The sequence below is a fragment of the Boleophthalmus pectinirostris genome, unplaced genomic scaffold, assembly GCF_026225935.1.
Source record: "Boleophthalmus pectinirostris isolate CB_2022bp ecotype Guang Dong unplaced genomic scaffold, ASM2622593v1 HiC_scaffold_6, whole genome shotgun sequence".
NCBI classification, from domain to species: Eukaryota; Metazoa; Chordata; class Actinopteri; order Gobiiformes; family Gobiidae; genus Boleophthalmus; species Boleophthalmus pectinirostris.
The window spans coordinates 29,390,548-29,410,129 of record NW_026571447.1 but is presented as its reverse complement, the minus strand read 5'-3'; the positions used below and the strand labels follow the sequence as shown (position 1 = coordinate 29,410,129).

General features: G+C 40.7%; 1 protein-coding gene across 1 annotated transcript; it reads left to right on the top strand.

The window, feature by feature from the left end:
- The first annotated feature begins 178 nt into the window (after positions 1-178).
- lmtk3 (lemur tyrosine kinase 3) lies at positions 179-19,280 on the top strand. Its single transcript, XM_055163902.1, is given in 17 exon segments — positions 179-269; positions 3,844-3,977; positions 5,744-5,897; positions 6,730-6,803; positions 7,786-7,904; positions 8,993-9,080; positions 9,309-9,457; positions 9,545-9,629; positions 9,858-9,979; positions 10,670-10,819; positions 11,696-13,820; positions 13,823-17,101; positions 17,461-17,636; positions 17,716-17,852; positions 18,417-18,742; positions 18,815-18,899; positions 19,139-19,280. Coding segments are annotated over 17 exon segments (7,428 nt in total). The 3' UTR covers positions 19,273-19,280.
- Positions 19,281-19,582: the final 302 nt, after the last annotated feature.

Genomic DNA, 19,582 nt, shown 5'->3' with positions numbered 1-19,582 from the left:
GCTTTATTATTAGGAGCATCGCGTATTTCGGGGGGGAGACACGGAGGAGACAACGTGAGCCCGGAGACGGCAGCGCGCAGACCGTGGAGGGGGCACCGGAGGAGTCGGCTGGGACACGGCAGCGCGCCAGAATCGCTCGGATGGTGGTGTTGTTATTGTCGGCCCGGACGCGACGACGATGCGGCCACACTGCTGGGTGATGGTAGTGCTGGCGGGGATCATGTCGTACTTGAGCCCGGAGAGAGCGCTCGGAGCCCCGCAGAGGGAAGGTGAGCGGCCGTGGAGGAGAGGAGGCTGGGCGGGCGGGTTGGTTAAGGGGGGGTCGGGAAGCTGTCACTGATGCTGCGAGAGGAGAAAGGAGAATAAGCGAGGCGAGGCGGTGTTGTCGCGTTTCAAAAAGGCCTGTACATTGAAATGAATACAGTGAGATATGAGCGAGACTGCTGATTGTTATTGCAGTATCAAAACAGGAGCAGCGCTGATTGTAAAACCTACCATAAATTTTCATCTATAGGGCTCCGTAACACCACCAGTTTTTGGTCAGCGCGATACAAATTTAGGTTATAACATCCTTTGCTTTGGCCTGATCCTTTATATGGCTTATTAGCCTCTGGTGGCATCCTCATTTGTGTGAAATCTGCATATGCATGGCTGTTACAACATTTGGCACAAGCTTGTTTATGTCAACGCGCGCACCAGTCATTGTTTTTATGGGCGCTTTTGGCACTGGAGCTGCCGATGGAAAAGGCCTCTTACAAGGGTCCTATTTATATTCAGTGTCTGTCTGGACATCTGTCTAGAGAAAGATGAAAGAATGGCATTGCAAAGGAATTATTTGCAAGTCTTGAGCCACCAGCTTGTTTGTATTTAGAGGACATTGCATTACACGACATAAAGCTATCCAGGCTTAATGAATAAAATGACATTCAATATATGTGTCTTCTTGTTTTGAGAAGTCTTGACTAGTTCAGATTTAGTTAGTTGGTTAGTTTGTCAAGATTCTTCTCTTGCAATGTATTTTTGACTGGTTTCATGATGTCTAATGTCTAAAAAAAGCCTGTATGTATGTTGGATGGAGATAAAGGCCTTATCATATGCTTTAATAATATAATAAGAAACCTGGATAAGTAAATACAATTAATATATTTTCATGTAGTCTAATTTAGCTTTGGACCAATCAAACAAAATGTAGCCCAAAATGTAGATTTTCTAACTAAATAGGCAAAGTCATAATAACTGAATAAAACATTATTTTATCATTTACTCATGCTCAGATCTTGTTTTTGTAGTGCATATTTGTAGGTCTGTTGATGAGCTCGCAGATATCAACAGCGTGTGCATGTGTTGGATATTTATTAATTATTAATAAATTATTTAATAAGTAGACTTTTAAAATGCTTTATTATACAAAAATCTTCTCATTTCACACCGTCCCTCCAAATCACATCGTGCAACTTGTAGCTGTTCTGTGAACACTATATCTTTTGCAAAGGTTTACAATATTCATAAAGTTTGTAAATTTTTAAACAGCTTTTAAAATGCATGTATGCTGTGTTTTCAGTATCAAGATCCAAGTGCACTTTTAGATCAACCACAGAATGTATTGACCCCATAGTAGTAAAGTATATGATAATACAATTTTATTCTGTTTTTTATTGTTTATCAGCAATATGTGGCTCTTTATTTAGAAGGACAGTAATTGCATAGTTGCATTTTGTAACCTTGTTTTCATACCATAACTTTTTTCATATTGCGTTAAAGGAGCACTATGGAACTTTTCTAGTGGGGGGTTTTCCATGTGTTTTTCCTTCTAAATGTTATTTCTTTGCCTGGTATATTCCAGTATTTGGTAAAAAAAAAAAAAAAATACCTTGATAAACATGCATTCTTATTATGACCAGGCTTGCCTCTCTACAGATATGACCTTAAAATTTACCTGGTGGTTGTTTTCATGGAGACAGATATGTTTAAAGCCATACTTTGGAACATTCTAAGCAAAGCAATAACATTTCCATGAAGACAAACAGATGGCGGGTCGTCCACTAGAAAAAGATACATAACGCACCTTTAAGAATAAACATTAGGGTAGCACTGCATTGGGATAAATTATATTACCATCAAATAAGACAATAAATAGTGGTTTATGTCCATGCTATTGCTGTCTTGTTAAAGGTGCACTGTGTAACTTTTCTGGAGGAGGATCTGCCAGCTGCTGCTAGAGTCCATAGAGATGCTTTGCCAGAACAACTATATTTTTTTATCATTTATCAATACGATAATCTATGCCCATTCCATCAGGTCAAGTTACAGGTAAGAATGCATGTTTTTCAAGGTCTTTTAAGAAATAAAAGTTCCCATAGTTGAATACATGCAAGATAAGTTTAATGCCAGATAACATCTCCATGGAGCAGATGGTGGACCCTTTACTATCAATGTTGCACAGTGCACCTTTAAGTGTTACCTAGCAATGGTACAAAGTTAAACTCCTACCCCCCTTTTCTTCTTCACAGATGGTTCACGTCTCTCACTCCACGTTGAGGTACAAATCCCAAAATGTCCCGCCCTCTCCCTCTCTCACCTGAGTAGCTCTTAATTTGTAATGACTCTTAGCTGAATTCTTTTCCAGTTTCCAATCCCTCCCAGTTAGCGCTCCTCTGTTTTACCTCTGAAATGACAACAGCCTTTTTCCCTTTGCTTCTTAACCGTGTCTCCCAAGTGGAATGCCATATCCAAAAACTGTCCCTCTTCCCATGCTCTCTCCTCATTGGAATGGTATTATACCCACTTTGACTCTTACCTTACACAATGTTTTGTATTTTGAAATAAATTTTGCTCTCTGCTTTTTCTACTACCCAAACTCCCTGATGCAAGCTGTCCATTGGGGTTGTCTACTGTGTACTCAAACCTGCTGCTCCCAACAAGTCTCCAATGGTTTTGCACTGAACAAAATACTTGTGTTAACATCAATTACACTTCTCTGATTAAGTAAAGTCTTTGTTTCCCTTTCAACGGCAGAGGTGGGTAGACTAGTCAAAATTGTACTTGAGGAAGAATGCTGTTGCTTCAGTAAAATATTTCCCAAATATTTGTAAAAAGTAAAACAGAATTATTCAAAACATCAAGATGGACAATACTGACAAAATGTATTCTAATAGTAAATGTAATAGTTTGGATGTAACCTGGCCAAACCTTGTTGTCAAAACCTGATCTCGTCTGATCTCAGAAGCTAAACAGGGCTGGGCCTGGTTAGGCCTGAGCTGGGACACCTCTGGGAATATCAGGTGCCACAGTGCAGCAGCAGTGGCAAAACTGACATTTTGTCCTTAGGCAAGACACTTCATCCACATTGCCTAGTATAAAAGTGCCAAAAGGTCCGATGGTCTAGATGAACAGTCTCGCTTTTATCAATCTGCCCCAGGGCAGCTGTGGCTATAATACTATCTTACCAACAAAGAGTATGGAATGAATGAATAAAAGTAACTTTGAGTATCTGGAAAAGCACTGTTTAAGGCTAATGCATTATTTTAGTATTGATGTAATCAGACAGGGATAACAAAAGTTAATTTACAATATTTTTGATCATTTATAATATATTAAATCAAATTTAAATATTGTAAAACCAAATTGCTTCACTTGGGAATAAAACAATCATAATTCTGATTTGAATTCAAATTATAAGCAATACACTTTTAAAATAATACACATTACATATTGTCAACATAAAAGTAATAGGATCTAATTACCCACTACCCACCTCTGCTCTTTGTCTCTACCCTCTCACCTTAAGGCCATTATAAGTCTGTATTAAATATTAAAGGTGTTATATTTGTGTGTTTGTCATAGTTGCTCAGTCCAGGGTGGTGTCCCTCTCTCCTCCGCCCTACGTCGTCATCCTCATCTCATGTTCGGGGCTCGTATCCTTCGTCCTTCTGCTCCTCACCTGCCTCTGCTGTAAACGAGGAGGGGTCGGCTTCAACGTAAGTCACATTTAAGCTCAGTGTTCTTCTGGCACTGCCAGTCAAGTCCAGTCCTAATTTGTTCATATCCTGTAATTTGGGGATACTTATCAATATCGACCCTCATTCATTCAAACCTTTATTTAACTAGAATTTAAAAAAATTATGAGTGGCTCCTGGCCAAGTGGCAGCAGCACAAACCCTCCATATCAACCTCAAAATATCACCTTGGCAAAGTGGCTATCAGCTGCTTTTGATTAAATGAATTATACAAAAAAACAAAAGAAAAGAAACACATTTTGTCATGTTGTTTCCTCATCATAAACATACCTGTATTTTGTCTTTCACAGACAATCTTCAGTAATGCTGCATATTTTATGCTCTTCAGAGCTCAAAACCCCTTGTGACATTGTTAGGTGATAATCACTTTGTTTTGATTTCGTTTGGTGAAAGTCTCTTCCAGATAAGGATTTCTGTATTAAACAGACACAACAGCCAATAACCTAATGAAGCAGACTTGGCCATCCACCGTGGTTAATTCGAAAGACGGCAAAGTTTAGCCAAGAGAGAGGGAGCCTTTACTTCAGCCTGAGTGCATTCCTGTCTGCTTCTCCAAATCACTATAGATCAGTGACCCACAAGACCCAAATTTAGCCTTATTAACTATGGTTATGAGATGAAATACAATTTTTAAAGCCTACAGTGTAGGACTGGATGATTGGGGGAAAATAAAAATGTTTTTTTTCTTTTTTTTTTCGACGAGCATTGCAATTGCGATTTGATGTGTGATTTGTTTTAATAACAGGGTTCTGTTCAAAGTTCACATTTTAAACACATCCAGAATTGACAAAAATACTGAAACATGAACTGACTAAAACATGATTCACATTTCAGAGCATGTTTGTACAGATCTAAAGTACAGGGTTAGCAGTTTTTTATGCAGAATATGACAGGATATGTTTTGCTTGTTGAGAAAATTATGGTACTTCAAAAATGTTGCAGCCAAATTACGATTTTGATTTGATTGTGATTAATCTTGCAGCTCTACTACATTCAATTTATGCTTAAAAATCCATCTTTAGCAGGTCACAACATTTATAAAAAGAAGAGTTATGGCACTGGGTTTCAAATAAAAGCCCTTTTAGTTCTCGCAGATAATTCAGTCCAATTAATTTTTGTAAAGCCCAAAATCACAACAGCAGTCGCCTCACAGGACTTCACAACCAGCAGAAAGTTAGAAAATCAAACAATGAAACAGTCATTGGTCAAAAAGAGACAAGCAAGTATTGTTATTCAATAAAAGGAAAATACAACAAGGAGAAATGGATTCAATTTTAGTTTTAACATCCGGTCACTTTAAACTCTGAGCAAAATATCAAAAAATAGCAAAAAAAATCATCAAATCTTTCTTTATGGGTTGACCTATTTATTATGCCTTTATATTACATTTGATTTTAATTGAGAGCTATGGGTGGGCTTTATAGACAAAAATGAATGTCTTGATTAGTTAAAATGATCTCAGTTACAATATTTTAGCAGTTCATCATAAATGTTCTAAATGTTCCTGTAAATGTGTCACATAAAAAGTGAATATCCTACAATTGTCAGACCTTATCAGGAGTCCCTCTGTTGGTTTTAAAAAATGTTCATGTGCTGCACAGCCAGTGGTCTTTACTGAATGTCACGTACCTCTTTTCAGTCCAGTGAAGCTTATATGGGTAAACATGATCTTTAAAAATATCTGCAGTCTAAGTTTTATAAATTGTTGTGTGTTGTTGTCCCTGTAGGAGTTTGACAATGCAGAGGGCGAGGACTGCTCCGGAGGCTCCAGTCCGATCCAGGAGGACAGTCTCTCCTCCTGCCCTTCTCTCCCCGAGGTCTACACCCTCCCCGTACGAGACCGGCCCACCTGCCAGGGCCCCCACGCTCACGACACCTCAGGTAAATAACATCGGTATATTGATAAAATTATCTTTAGATGGAAAATGCACTTTTGGATTGAGAACAATTTGAGAGTTTACTACGTACAATTAATGGAAATGTCCAATCTACACATTTTATATAATGTATTCAATCAAGTTTACAACATTTATATGAAAGATTTGTTCATTTTCTGGATTACAAAATAAGTCAAATTTGAGGTAGTTACATAAAAAATATCTGGTCTTGTACTTACAGTGTTATTTATAGCTAATTCATTGCCTTTTCTTTTCTTCTCAACGATTTTTTTTTTTTGTGATATGTATTTAAATTAATATTTCAACTAAATTAACCAAGAATTTGAAACCTGGGTCAATTAATTATTCAGATTTTGTTTCTGTAAATTATACAATTCTGGGTAGTTTATGTGTAAAATATTTGCATATATATATATATATATATATATTAAAAAAACAAAACAAAATCAGTATATCTAAAGATGGACAAATATGTCAGTCATCCATTGGAAAAGTTTAATGTTGACATAGAAAAAAATCCTGTTTGCCTGGAGTGTGTGGCGCTCATGTGAAAACCTCAAACTGAGAGTGAACCTGTGAACACTGGACTCCTGCTGAACCCTAATGAAGCAGAAACTGTGAAGTCTCCATAAGATCCGCTCAGACCCACATGTGTCAATCGTATGGTCCCGTGGAGACTGGGCAATACAGTACAACAACACCCACTATCTTCATGTATTTACCATTATAACTTGAAATTAACCAACCCATATCCGTGTGTATGGTTCTTTTAAAGCATGCATTATTTGATTTTAACTTGGCCCTTCTTTTCTCAGATCCTAAGTCTCAGTGCTTCAAAAGACACTCCTTAAACTACCTTCAGGAGATTGGGAATGGATGGTTCGGAAAGGTAAATTGATCGTGTTTATTTGGTTACAACTGAAGATTTTATTTTCTATTTGGGCTACATAATAATATATTTTTTAAATCTGATAATTATGGCAAATATTTTATTCACTTGCATTCAGCTACAATTACTACAGCTACACATTTTAAATCAAAGAAAACAAACAACGTAAGATTGTTTCCAAAGGAACTAGATAAACCAGATGTGGACTAAACTAAGGGAACACATTATGCAATATTGATTATGATGAGCTTTAAACCATAATGTTTTTTCTTCATCATTAGTTCAGAGTTGGATTTTGAATGACTCATGTTTGAGTAATGTTTTAGTTATTCAGCAAAGTCCTGCATTTCAGGTTATGATTCATAAAATCTCCGTAGCTTCGTAGCTAAATTTACCATAAATAAAAGTTTAAGGCCATAATGAAGGGACAGAGTCAGCATCAAAGAGTCAGTTCTGCAGTTTTCAACAGAAAGTAAATTGAAATGTTATTTAGTTGTATTACCGCAGATTACAATTCATAAAATGTGCAATAATAATCTTATGTATTGTATGTGAAAAGCCTAATATGTCTTCTTTAAAGTAACTTTTCTAGTGAGGGGTTTTGTACCTTCTTGTATCCATGGCAATGTTATTGCTTTTCCTTTTCCTCCCATGCTGCACGGCATGGCATTAAACTGATCGTTTTTTTTTTTATTATTATTGTTTAAACCCCCCCTCCCATCCAAACTGTGAACAGAGTCGCCTCTTCACAGATCTGTCCTGTATCATGGCCTGGTCGTGTCAACTGCTTCTCTCCATGGAGATTGGGCATAAATGTGATTGACTGATGGATAAAGATAATCTTAATGCCAAACTGTGGAATATTCTAGCAAAGCAATAACATCTCCATGGAGACGAGCAGTAGGTGGACCCTCATCAGAAAGGTTACATAGCGCACCTTAAGTTAAATAACACAGAAATGAACATTCGTCTGTTATTGTAGGTGATCCTGGCTGAGGTGCTGTGTGACTGCAGCTCCTCTCAGGCTGTGGTGAAGGAGCTCAGGGTCAGTGCCAGTCCCCTGGAGCAGAGGAAGTTCTTGGCCGAGTCTGAGCCGTACAGGTGAGATGTCTGAGATTTTTTGAGAGCTTCTCCAGCAGATACAGAGGCTGCATATGGTGGCATTTTAGTTTATTTTTATTTGCATTTTGTACTTTGGGATAGTACTAATTGTGATTAGTTTGGTCCTATTTTAGAACATTAGCTTCCGTTTTGGTATGTGTTAGACCAATTTTAGTGTTTTTACCTGTTTTTCTCAAATGGTACTTGAAGACCCTGGTCTGATGTGAAAAGTTAAAATTGTGCTCCTAAATCTCCTATCTATGTAAAGGATACCTGGAAAACACAGCTCATCTTGGTTGGCGTTTAAATGGTTAAGGTTACATAAGTCTCCCTGTAGCTATGATGAGTTGTGTGTGACTCAGAGTAATATTTTGGCTGTCCTCCTCTGGCTTTAACTTTCTCTTGAGGCATTCAAGGACACTTTACCTGGAGCTGCCTCGGGCGACACGTTTTCTGTTTGTTTCTTCAGCTAAACACAAATTCACAGGTTTATGGCAAAAGCCTATTCTTCTACATTTATTTGTTTTGGCTATAGAGATCAAGATTAAACCTCAAAATGTGCCTTTGTTGCAAGCTGATAAAATGTCCATAGATACATAGCCTTAACAAAATAAACCCCCTTCAACCTCTGGGTACACTATAGTAGCAGAATACTTTTTCACTGTATGAGTAGTTAATATCTTTAAATCTCCAATTCTTTTGTCCCATAATGTTTAATATTGACGTTAAAGTACACTTTATTGTCTCTGTAGGGAACATTGTCCTCTGTAATTGACCTATGATTGAATACAGCTGGGAAAGCAGTGGGCGACCACAGTGCCCCCCAGGGGACCCATCTCCAAATCCTCAGCTAGGTCTTTGGTCAGGAGTCCCAAGTTGTACTCACTGTACTCGTTGTACTTGTACCATGACCCTTGCTGCGCCGTTACAATGCAGATTCTGCACTATATGGATCTTGTCACTCATATAAAGATCCGGCCAGATTGTTTCCATTTAAAATGCATTAAGCATTTGCAAATATAGCATCTGAAAACAACAAATTCCAGATTCTGAATATTATGTAATGTTATGTAATATTTCCTTTTCAGAAGCCTGAAGCATCCCAACATTCTCCAGTGTCTGGGACAATGCAGCGAAAGTATTCCCTATCTGTTGGTTATGGAGTTTTGTCAGCTGGTGAGTAATTTCTGTCTTCATTAGCAATACACTACACAAGGTTTTAATTGACCATGACCAATAAGATGAGCATTATGGTTTAGGCGAGAGCCAAAGCTGAAGTAACCAAAAGTTGAATGAACAAAAAAAACTGACCAAAATATTTGTTTTTGAAAAAACAATATAACACTTGCATTTGTGGACAGAAAAATGTGTGTATATTTATACTTATGTTTATTTTTCCTCTAGGGCGACCTGAAGCGATATCTCCGAGCTCAGAGGAAGTCCGACGGGATGACCCCAGAGCTGCCCACACGGGACCTCCTGACGCTGCAGCGCATGGCCTTTGAGATCACCTCAGGTCTACTGCACCTGCACGAGAACAACTACATCCACAGGTACAAACATGCCTCGATCAATACAAAACAAAGACATAGTTTTCACACAGGGCCATTATATGTGTAATATGATTGACTTCTCTGCAGCGACCTGGCATTGAGAAACTGCCTGCTGACCTCTGACCTCACTGTGAGAATAGGCGACTACGGTCTTTCTCATAACCATTACAAGGTACTACAATTACATTTCCTCCATTAAACAATAATGCGATATTGCATATATGATAATAAGAGAAGTGACAGTTAACCCAGTGACAGTGAGCCCATGTATGTGCAGTTGTTGGTGGCCTACAAAGCTGATTAGACACTATGATAAAATATTGTACTTTACAATCTAGCCACTTCTTCTGGAAGGTCTGGAGTCACATTCAGTTATAAAGTTATGTTTTTTTTTCTTTAGGAGGATTATTACTTGACACCAGACAAGCTGTGGATCCCCCTGCGCTGGATTGCCCCAGAGCTGCTGGAGGAGTACAGAGGATCTCTCATAGTCACAGATCAAACCAAGACCAGTAATGTGTGGTGAGTTTATGAAAGATTCATTTACATCAGTGAAATAAAAATCCCAAATACAAGTGGCCAAATTGAGCTGGGTGTGAGGGTTAGGAAGGAAGGAGTAGAGCCACTGCTCGTCTATCTTAAGAGGGACACCTCTTTGAAGTGAATTTCTGGGAACATGCCACCGGGAGGCCTCAGGAGAGACTTATGCCGCTTGCATGTGTTTGGCGGGCAGCTCAGATGAAAGATTTCTTCCAGTGCAGGGATTTTTCACCCATGTTTGCTTTTGGTCAGATTCTGACAAGTGAGAACACACTCTGTATCTGTTTGACTCAATATTTTAAGTTGTATACAATAGTTATCCCAAGCGTAATCTTCCTTTGATGCAAAGCATCTTGCAATCTATCTCACATGCTGTGATCTCAATTTTCCTTCCACCAATCAAACATCCCTGACAGAATTCCCATTTCTCTGACTTGCAAACCAGTTTGCATTGTGTTCATGTGCAACTTTTACTTGGAAAGTTGTATGTACGATTTAGGAAATTCACAGTAGAACGTTATGGCTGTCAGCTGTCCTGGGAGTGCCTAAAACGCCGACAGGCTAGATGTATTTTCATTTTTCTTAGTTTGAATTAAAATTAGTATGTTAGTCTCATATGAACTTCTATTATAACCTGCCTGTAACTGCATTGTCCCCCTTGTGTTTCCACAGGTCTTTGGGCGTGGTGATCTGGGAGCTGTTTGAGTTTGGCTCTCAGCCGCATAGACACCTGAGCGATGAGGAGGTACTGACGTTTGTGATCAGAGAGAGGCAGATCACACTGGCTCAGCCCCGACTCAAACTCTCACACGCAGACTACTGGTAAGAAAGAGCACATATCCAATAACCATAATATTATCCACCATCAACTATTATCCACCATTCTCAACTGGTTCGCCTGTATTCAGCCTCACATTTTATTGTGTCCGGTTATGTATTTTAGCGTGTGAGAGTGTGTGTGTGTGTGTGTGTGTGTGTGCATGTTTGTGTGTATGTGAGTGTGTGTGTTTGGGTTGTTTGACTATGTGGGGTTGGGGGTGCGGGGGTTGGGTTGGTGGGTGGTTGGGTGGTTGGAAATGCGGGACTGTTTTTAATCACTGTAAAGCACTTTGTGTTGCATTTTGTATGAAAAGTGCTTTATAAATAAAGTTTGATTTGATTTGAATTGATGATCAAGACAGCAGGCAAAAGGAAGGAAGATTTTAAATTCCATCATTTTTTAAAATTTTACCTTCTTAGTGTCAGAGATATATCTGGATATAACTAAAATATCTAAAATAAAACTGAAATATAATATACTTATGACATTATTGGAGCCTTACATGTGGTCATTTCAGCATTTCAAGTGGTCATTGTCAGTTTTGATAATTATAATGTAATTTGTAGATGTAGTTATTAATATTAATGACTGGGGACTTTTCGTTATAAAGAAATATAGCATTTTGTTCAAGTGCCTATAGAAATGGCCATCCATAGGTTTCAGATATTATGCTCAGGAGACTTAGACAGTTATAATATTTAGCTTTTTTCCCTGCACATGTTTTAAAGGCCTTTATAATGCACAATATTCAAACAAACATCTACCACAGTGAAATTCTTAAAAGCCCATTTACTCAAACAGAGCACTTTTTACACTGAGCATTTTACTACATCTCTGATACATCTGCTTATTAAAATATTTCTCTTTCTTTTTTTCAGGTATGAAATCATGCAGTCGTGTTGGCTCCCTTCGTCTCAGCGGCCCTCTGTGTCAGAGATTTTCCTGCTCCTCTCCTCCCTGTTGGCAGCAGAGGGTGGCACATCCAGGGGGGGCACAGGGGATGAGGATGAGGAGGACGAAGAGTTTGAGGAGGGCAGAAGAACAAGAGGAGAGAGCGACGAGTCATTCGAAAGACGCTGGGATTTGCTCCGCCCCCCTGCTTTCCAGATCGCTGCCAATGAGCGGCACAGAGAGTACAGCAGAGACGACAGGGACAACTCCTACCCCCTACTGGATCCTGTCGGGAACTGCATCACGCCCACCACCACAGAATTAGACGACATCCTGACTGTGACTGAAACCAGCAAAGGTCTGAACTTTGAGTATTTTTGGGAGAAAGCACATGCAAGAAGAGGCTACAAACCACTTCCTCCTCCTCAGCCAATCCCGAACGCGAGCAGTAATCATCGGCAGTCGCTGGACACGCCTACTGTGGTTCCTGTGATTAGTGCTCGCAGCCCCTCCCTCGCCAGTGAATACTATATCAGATTAGAGGAGCATACGCCACAAGACAGGTCTCCAACTCTAAAGGCAAAGTCTATAACGCGTGCTAATTCTGCCTGCCACGGTGATGTCGAGCTAGTGGAGATTCGCAGTGGGATGCTAGGAAAAGAGCAGGTTCCTTATTGTTCGGAAAAATGTGGTAAAGGCATCCAGACAGTAAGAGCGAACGAAATTCAAATCCAAGTGCCGAGAACCGGAGTGGCTGAATTTAGAGACGTATCGAGCAGAGTGACAGATTTTTCTATTGTAGATCTGGGTGATGATGAGGAAGACGATAAAAACAAAAGCAAAACTTTGGAAAATAAACCATCCCAAGCTCCAGTACTACCCCCAAAACCTCGTTCTATGTCTATGTCCTCAGGCACCCACCTCCACTCCCGCCCCCTCCCTGCCCCTCCTCCAATAGGATACAGAGGATTGCCCCACTACAACATGAGCGGCAAAATCGAAACAGATCCTCTGCACGTTGTCAGCAGCTGCCCTTCGTCTGCTTTCGACCACTTGGGAATCCATCGCACCAGGCAAGCTTTACCCCCTTCGCCTTCTCTGTCACCTTCCCTGCCCCCATCCAGTCACCCTATCTACCCCATGTGCCCGCCTCCTCTGCCCCCTCACTCCAAACCAGGCTACAACAGTATAGACTCATACTCCCGATACAGAGCGCAATCAACAAGAGACCCGCTAACTAGTGATTTGTCAGAACGTGAAGGTAATATGAGGTATAACGCTAAAGAAGTTACTCACTCGCGCACCAAAAACTTTGAATCTCCTATGCGCCGTGAAAACCCACTTCGCCCGATTTACCGTAACATCCCGCGACCGCAGAACCAAGATCTCGAAAGACAGTCTTCGTCAAGTCCGACTTACTCAGATGAGGATGACTCTCCTTTCGGTTCGCCTGATAAATTTGGAGGCACGACCATTGCCCACTCTAGTTTGTCCGAAGACGCAGATCCCTCATCATCTGAGCTGTTTTCTCGAGGTATGAAGCGAACGCAATCTCGCCTCGACACGATACTGCCTGCGATTTGGAAAGAGGATGCAGAACTCCAAGCCGCAGCTAGGAAATCTCCAATGCACTTATTCCTTACAGAGATATCGACAGTAACAGAAGCAAGCAAGTCTAAATCTGAAGTTTCGTCAGATGAGGAGAAGCGTGAAAGTTGGGGGAACTTTGTGTTACCAAATCGGGGTATGAGGCGTTCCCAGTCTCTTTTAACTGAATTATCCGGGCAAAGTAACAAAACAGCAACAGACGAAGGAGCAGTTGTGACAGATCCCTGCCAAGGAGATTTATTCCTCACTGAAGTTGATACAGGAAGCATAGAAATGAATGTAGAAGATGAGTCTGTAAACAATGATTCTGTGAAATTTCTGTACCCAGGTGGTCCCAGATTACATCCCTATGTCTATAATTCCGAAGAAACTCCATACAAAGAAGCAGAGGAGGTTTATTCGAAAGGAATACCACGTTCCAGATCGCTCCTATCTGAAATGACAACTACGAGTGAAAAGCAGGAAGAACCAAAGCGAACAGAAATGACAAGGGAGGAGTTTTAAAAGAAATTCAGTCGGCAGAGACGTTTTTGACGGAAATTATGTCCAGGCAAAATGCAGCTACGAAGAAGGAGGTAGAGCATTCGCCAACCCCTTTATCGCCAGAGTACGAGACAATATGCATAGACCCAGATGCTGCACAGACAATACGATTTCAGACCAACAAAAGTAAGGATGACACACAAACTGAAGCCATCTACGCCCAAGTGACCAAACGTGCAAAAAAGACAGATGTCAAAATTTCCGTAAAACCAGACATCCCTGTTCTTCATATCGCTTCAAATAATTCCAATGAAAATCAGGAAAGTAACGGAGCTTCTCACTGCCAGTCTGCCGATTTTGTCTTTTCAGAAATCATGCCAAAAAATGGTCTTCTGCACAACCAAACTATTCCAAGTTCGGAGAAAGATGAGGAGAGTTCTGAGGCGCCAGCTTTGCCTGCCAGAGGAGGAGAAAGAGAAAAGCAACTGGCAGAAGAATCAGATACTGTTATAATGCGAATGAATGAACTGCTCCTTACAAGTGACCCTCTTATAGGCAATGGTGAAATAGTTAAAAACGGTACAAGCCCCAAGCGCGAGGAAAAGCTTGACAACACAACACAAGATGGTTTACAAACTGGTAACGAGCATTCACCCTGCAGAGAAAATCAAAATGTTGACTGTTATCATGTGACTCCTGATGCAGGAACGCCTTCTACTCCTGATTGGGATCGCTCTTCTTCTCTCCTGACTCCCTCCGATTCTGTCCTATCACCAATGACCTCCAGTTCAGCAGGAGGTTTGACGCCAAGCGATTCCTGGTCTGGTGGAGGAGGAAGTGGAGGAGGAGGCGGAGGGGGTGTTTGGCGGCCTCTAGGGTCTGAAACACTGCACCGCGACTCTGCCTATTTCTCAGATAGCGATTGGGAAGGAGATGGGACAAAGAGGGGAGGTAGTGATGGCGCGCTGATATCCAGGTCTTGCAATGGGAGAGGGGGAGGCGAGCGGGGAGCACTGAGCGGGATAGAAGAACGCAACGAAGAGGAGTTATCTGAAAAAAGTCCACTAAAAACTGTGCATAAGTTGAACAAATCAGAACCCAAAGATGGTGTAATTATTATTGAAGATAGCGACAAAATTATCCAAGGTCTGTCGACTACGCAAAGAGATGTAACTGGTATTTTTCACAATAAAACTGACCTGAGTGAAGATCCGCAAACCAAGGAATGTGTGGACTTTATCGATAAATTATTTTCTAAACTAGATGACGAGTCACTAAAAGAGCTACACACCAGCGACGGCTATCCCATAGATAACCACTGCACAGATGACTTAATTTGCCAGATAGCAGACAACAAAGCCCAGGTCTCATCTGAACTCTATTCAAATTTACAATCAAAGAACAACATAGAGACTAATAATTTGTTAGATCATGCAAAGGAGGATATTTTAATAGATAAAGAGTATGTATCACATGAAGTCAATGATATTTCAAATGGAAATAAGCTGAAATGTGCAAAAGATGTGCCTGAAATTGAGCTGAAAGTCAACGACATTCAAGATGGCATTGCTGAAAATTTGTCGATAACAAGTGATAATAAAATTTTCGAGATGAATCACAAAGAAGCAACTCCTAGAGATCAGCCTTGCTCCAACAGTAGTGAAGGTCTTTTAGAAACAGCAGAGTCTGGCAGTAACAATATGGCCAGTTCATCTCCCTATAGAAGAGCAGAGATGTGGAGAGACGGCTCTGTTGACAAAGAGGAGGAAAATCGGAGGTCACTTTGCAGCCAGGATGAGGAGGACGAGACAGGGAGCGGAATTGTCAAGGGAGAATTCGATTGCCACCGCTTTTCAGAGCAAAAAACCCACTCCCGCCCTGATGAAAATGACCAGTGGGCCTCCCCGGAAAAACGATCCCAAGACACAGAGCTCAAATCTGAGTTTTTTACTGGGTTTAGTAACGCAGAATGGGGAGTGAGGGAAAGGATAGTTATCTGTGAGGAATTCTGGGAGGAGAATGATGAACTGGCCGGAAGTGAACCCCACCCAGCTGTGCTAGAGGACGGTGAAGACACAAACAACCATGAGTTACAAGGACATAACATAATTGGATTCAAGCCAAAGTGGGAGCAACAATTCGAACAGGTTTTAGATGTACAGCAAGAAGAAAACATGGAGGATATTTCTGACAGTAATAATTTGCAAGAAAATGATGAAGAAATTGTAAAATTTGAAGTTGACAACATTGAAACCCCAGAAAGAGAATCTATAGGGAGAGGACAGAGGAGCAAAGAGGGCCCGGATTGTGATCTCGAAACTACTGATACAGAAAATCAAAATTTCAACAAGTGGCCTCAGAGTTGCATTGAAAATAAAGAACAGGTTTTAAGTAAAATATGTGACGTGACAAGAATATCAATCCTTTGTTCACAGAGAGATGAAAACAACCTACAAGAAATTGAAAATATAGAATCGCTTGCAGATCCTGAACTTGACATGAGCCCAGCAAAACAATGGGGTGACGGTCCAACAGTAAATGCAGTGGAAGGCTATAGAGACATGTCCTTTGAATTTCAACCCAGTGATGTAAGAATGCAGGATGTCTTGGACCAATCACAAGACAATTTTAGCTCGGTCGATTTTCCCAGTCCTCCGCAGAGCATTGACCTCGACGTGCAAGATGAGAAAAGTTTGGACGATTCGTTCCCCAGTCCTCCGCCATCTGTCACCGAGGAGTTTATTACTAACATGAATCTCGAAGAGCTTGTAGCCAACACAGAGACACACTCATATATTTCTGCAGCTAACAGTGTAGAAGGCCCAGAATCACTTGCTACAACTCAAACAAAAGTCATCTCTCCTGTGCATAATAAACTAGCCCACGAGACTGCACTGACATCCAAAAATGAGGATTCACAAAGCAATATTGTCCATAAAACACCTCAAGAAATTACGCAACAAGATGTGAACACAATCCCCAAATTATTGATTTCTGAGTGGAAAGATTTGGACGAGGAGCCATTGGAGGATTTTGAAAAACTTGAAAAATTGTGTTGTATTTCTGGCGATGAAGAAGACCTTTTTCTGGGAAATCTGGAGCTTTTGGAGTCATTAAAGAAAAGTCCAGATCAGAATGGAAGAAATGCAGATAACTGTGAAGAAGAAGTTTGTGGTGCTGGGTTAGAAGAGGCTACACTGGTGGGACTACAAGAGGAGAGAGAGGAGATATCCAAAATGGTGCCCACAGATGTTAAGGATCAGAGCTCTCATTCAAAGACAGTGAACGGACTTATGATGCAGGTGAGTTACTTTGAGTTCAGTCTAGGGCTGGGTGTTGTTAAAGATAATTTAAGATACTTCTAGTACTGAAAAAACTATTGGAAACAAAACTAAACTTTTCTTCTGACATATGGGTCTTGAGAAAGTTCTTTACAAAGTTACTGTGCTGTCCCATGGTTGAAATAAATTAGAAAGGCAGTGTTCACTCCTGGTTTTGTACTGATGTAGACTTGTTTACGTTTTAGTTCTAGATTCGTCTCGGTGTTATCTAGGATTAGTTCCGTCCTTGAAGTACCTTTTCTTTTATGATATCCAGCCCTAGTTTAATCTTTCCTGACTAGCTCTTGATGTGATTGTAAATTCAATATGTATTATTCTAGGTCTGTGAGGAACGCCTACAGTTTTCTCTCAGTGAGAATGTGAAGACAAACAGGCTATTAGCAGAGACCATAAAGGACACAGCAGAGCTGCGGACATGGGGGGAGCAAATTGCAGAGGGGGCAGAAACTGTAAGCAATGGAGAAGTGGTCAGTGAATTAAAGGAAGATGAGGAAAGGTAGGATTGATTTCTGAGGCAAAAAAAGTTGTTTCTTGTTGTCACCTTTTTAATGTTTATTTGTAATGCTCTAATGCAGCCAAGAAAATCAAGATGCAGTATCCAGCGCTGAACAGAGTGAAAACCAATCAGAGGAAAATCAAACTGAGACACTCACTGTGATCGAACAGCCTGAAATTTCACCAACTCAACAAACCGCAAACCAGGCAATGAAAGGTATGTTTACATTAAAGGGGGCATATTACGTAGGGCATAATACATCTATATATATATATCCATCTTTCCTCACCATAAATGTGCTTACTAGTGTCGTATTTCAAATGATTAAAGCATGTTTGAGTATCCTGTATTGTCCTGCATTCGAGGTTGAATTTTGAACATTTCTGCTTTCACCACCCCCTACCCCTGCCCTCTAGTCTGTACTTCCTTGAATTTATTAAGAAAATTCAGACTATGGTTCATACATGTAGAGTTAAAAATGTCATATTTTAATAATAAAAACAGAGATGCAAATTTGCTGCTCCTTATGGTGAAATGCCACTATGGAGAGTCATGGCTTCTCAGTTCTGTGAACAGGAAGTCCAATGGGCCTATTTCTGTTATTAAGCTGTACCGTCAATATCGCAATTTCCGGTGAATAAAATGTTAAATAATTATCTCCGTATGTATATAGTTTAATACTAAATAGTAAATACCTGAAGAACATAATATGTGAAATGATTTAATGGTGATGATTAGAGTGTCTAATGTGTTACATATATTTTGTTTTTGTGTTGGCAGCAAAGTTAGCGCGTTTGTCCCTGGCTCTCCCTCCTCTGGCTGTGACTCTTCCTCCGACAGGAAAGGGCTTCAGAGACGGAGCGATCGGTAGCCGCCTCGGGCGCCGGAGAGGTCTGTCCCCGGGAAGTGACCAGGATGAAGACGAGGAAGATGAGCAGGAGGACGAGAGCTCCAGACGAGTCATTGTTGTCACGGAGACGGACACAGACAAACGGGTGGGGCTGAGGAGTCTGCTCAAGTCACCTAAAGAGCCCCTGGATCGGCCGAGGGACATAGGGAGAAACGTTTCCTTCTTTGACGATGTCACTATTTACCTGTTTGATCAGGTACAGTGTTATCCTCTCAAAAACACAGATCTTGCCCATAAAATGTCTGACCACTATTTCTCATTAAAACAGGAAACTCCCACCAATGAACTGAGTGTCACCACTCCCACAGGCCCACCCCCTGTCACTGTCAAAAACTCTAAGCTGGATGTACGGGGTAAGTCCATATCTGATCCTTTTAAATAAAAGCCTGGTGTTTGACTTTTTGTGCTGTGCAAATGGAAGCACTGTAGCTAAAATAAAGTGTTATATAATTTTGTAGTGCTTGGATAAACTGATATTTTTATCCTAGAGCTTTTCATTGTTGCTCTCTGTTGTACTGTGATAACAGTATATATTAGTTCTGTATGCACTTTTATGTTAATCACATTCATCTTATCTCTTTATTATTTAAAGGGCCAAATACCAAACGCAAAGACTCCAAAAGGAAAGAGGAGTACTCAAACAAACCCAGGTCTCCTCTCGGGACAAACGCAGTGACGTCGTCTCGTTTTACTGTCAGCCCGGCGAACGACCCTCACTTAGTCTGATGCCACACACCGCGGCAGCACTTTGAGCTGAACTCAAACTACCAGCCATTCACCAGAGGCTATTTTTATACTGATGAAAAAAGCACCTGAAGGAAAGACTCCCGTTAGAGCTGGACCCAGTCCAGGTTTTACTAGCGACAGGATTTTGTATGATGGTCTGCAGAGCTCCAGTCTGTGTTTACAGAGGCGAGAGCTCAGAGTCTGGAAGAGCCTGGAGTTTGTAAAATCGGACACAGATTTGACAGCTATGCACTGGGAGTCCTGCTGAACCAGCCAATCTTTTTCAGGCGTCACATCTTATGTTACAGGT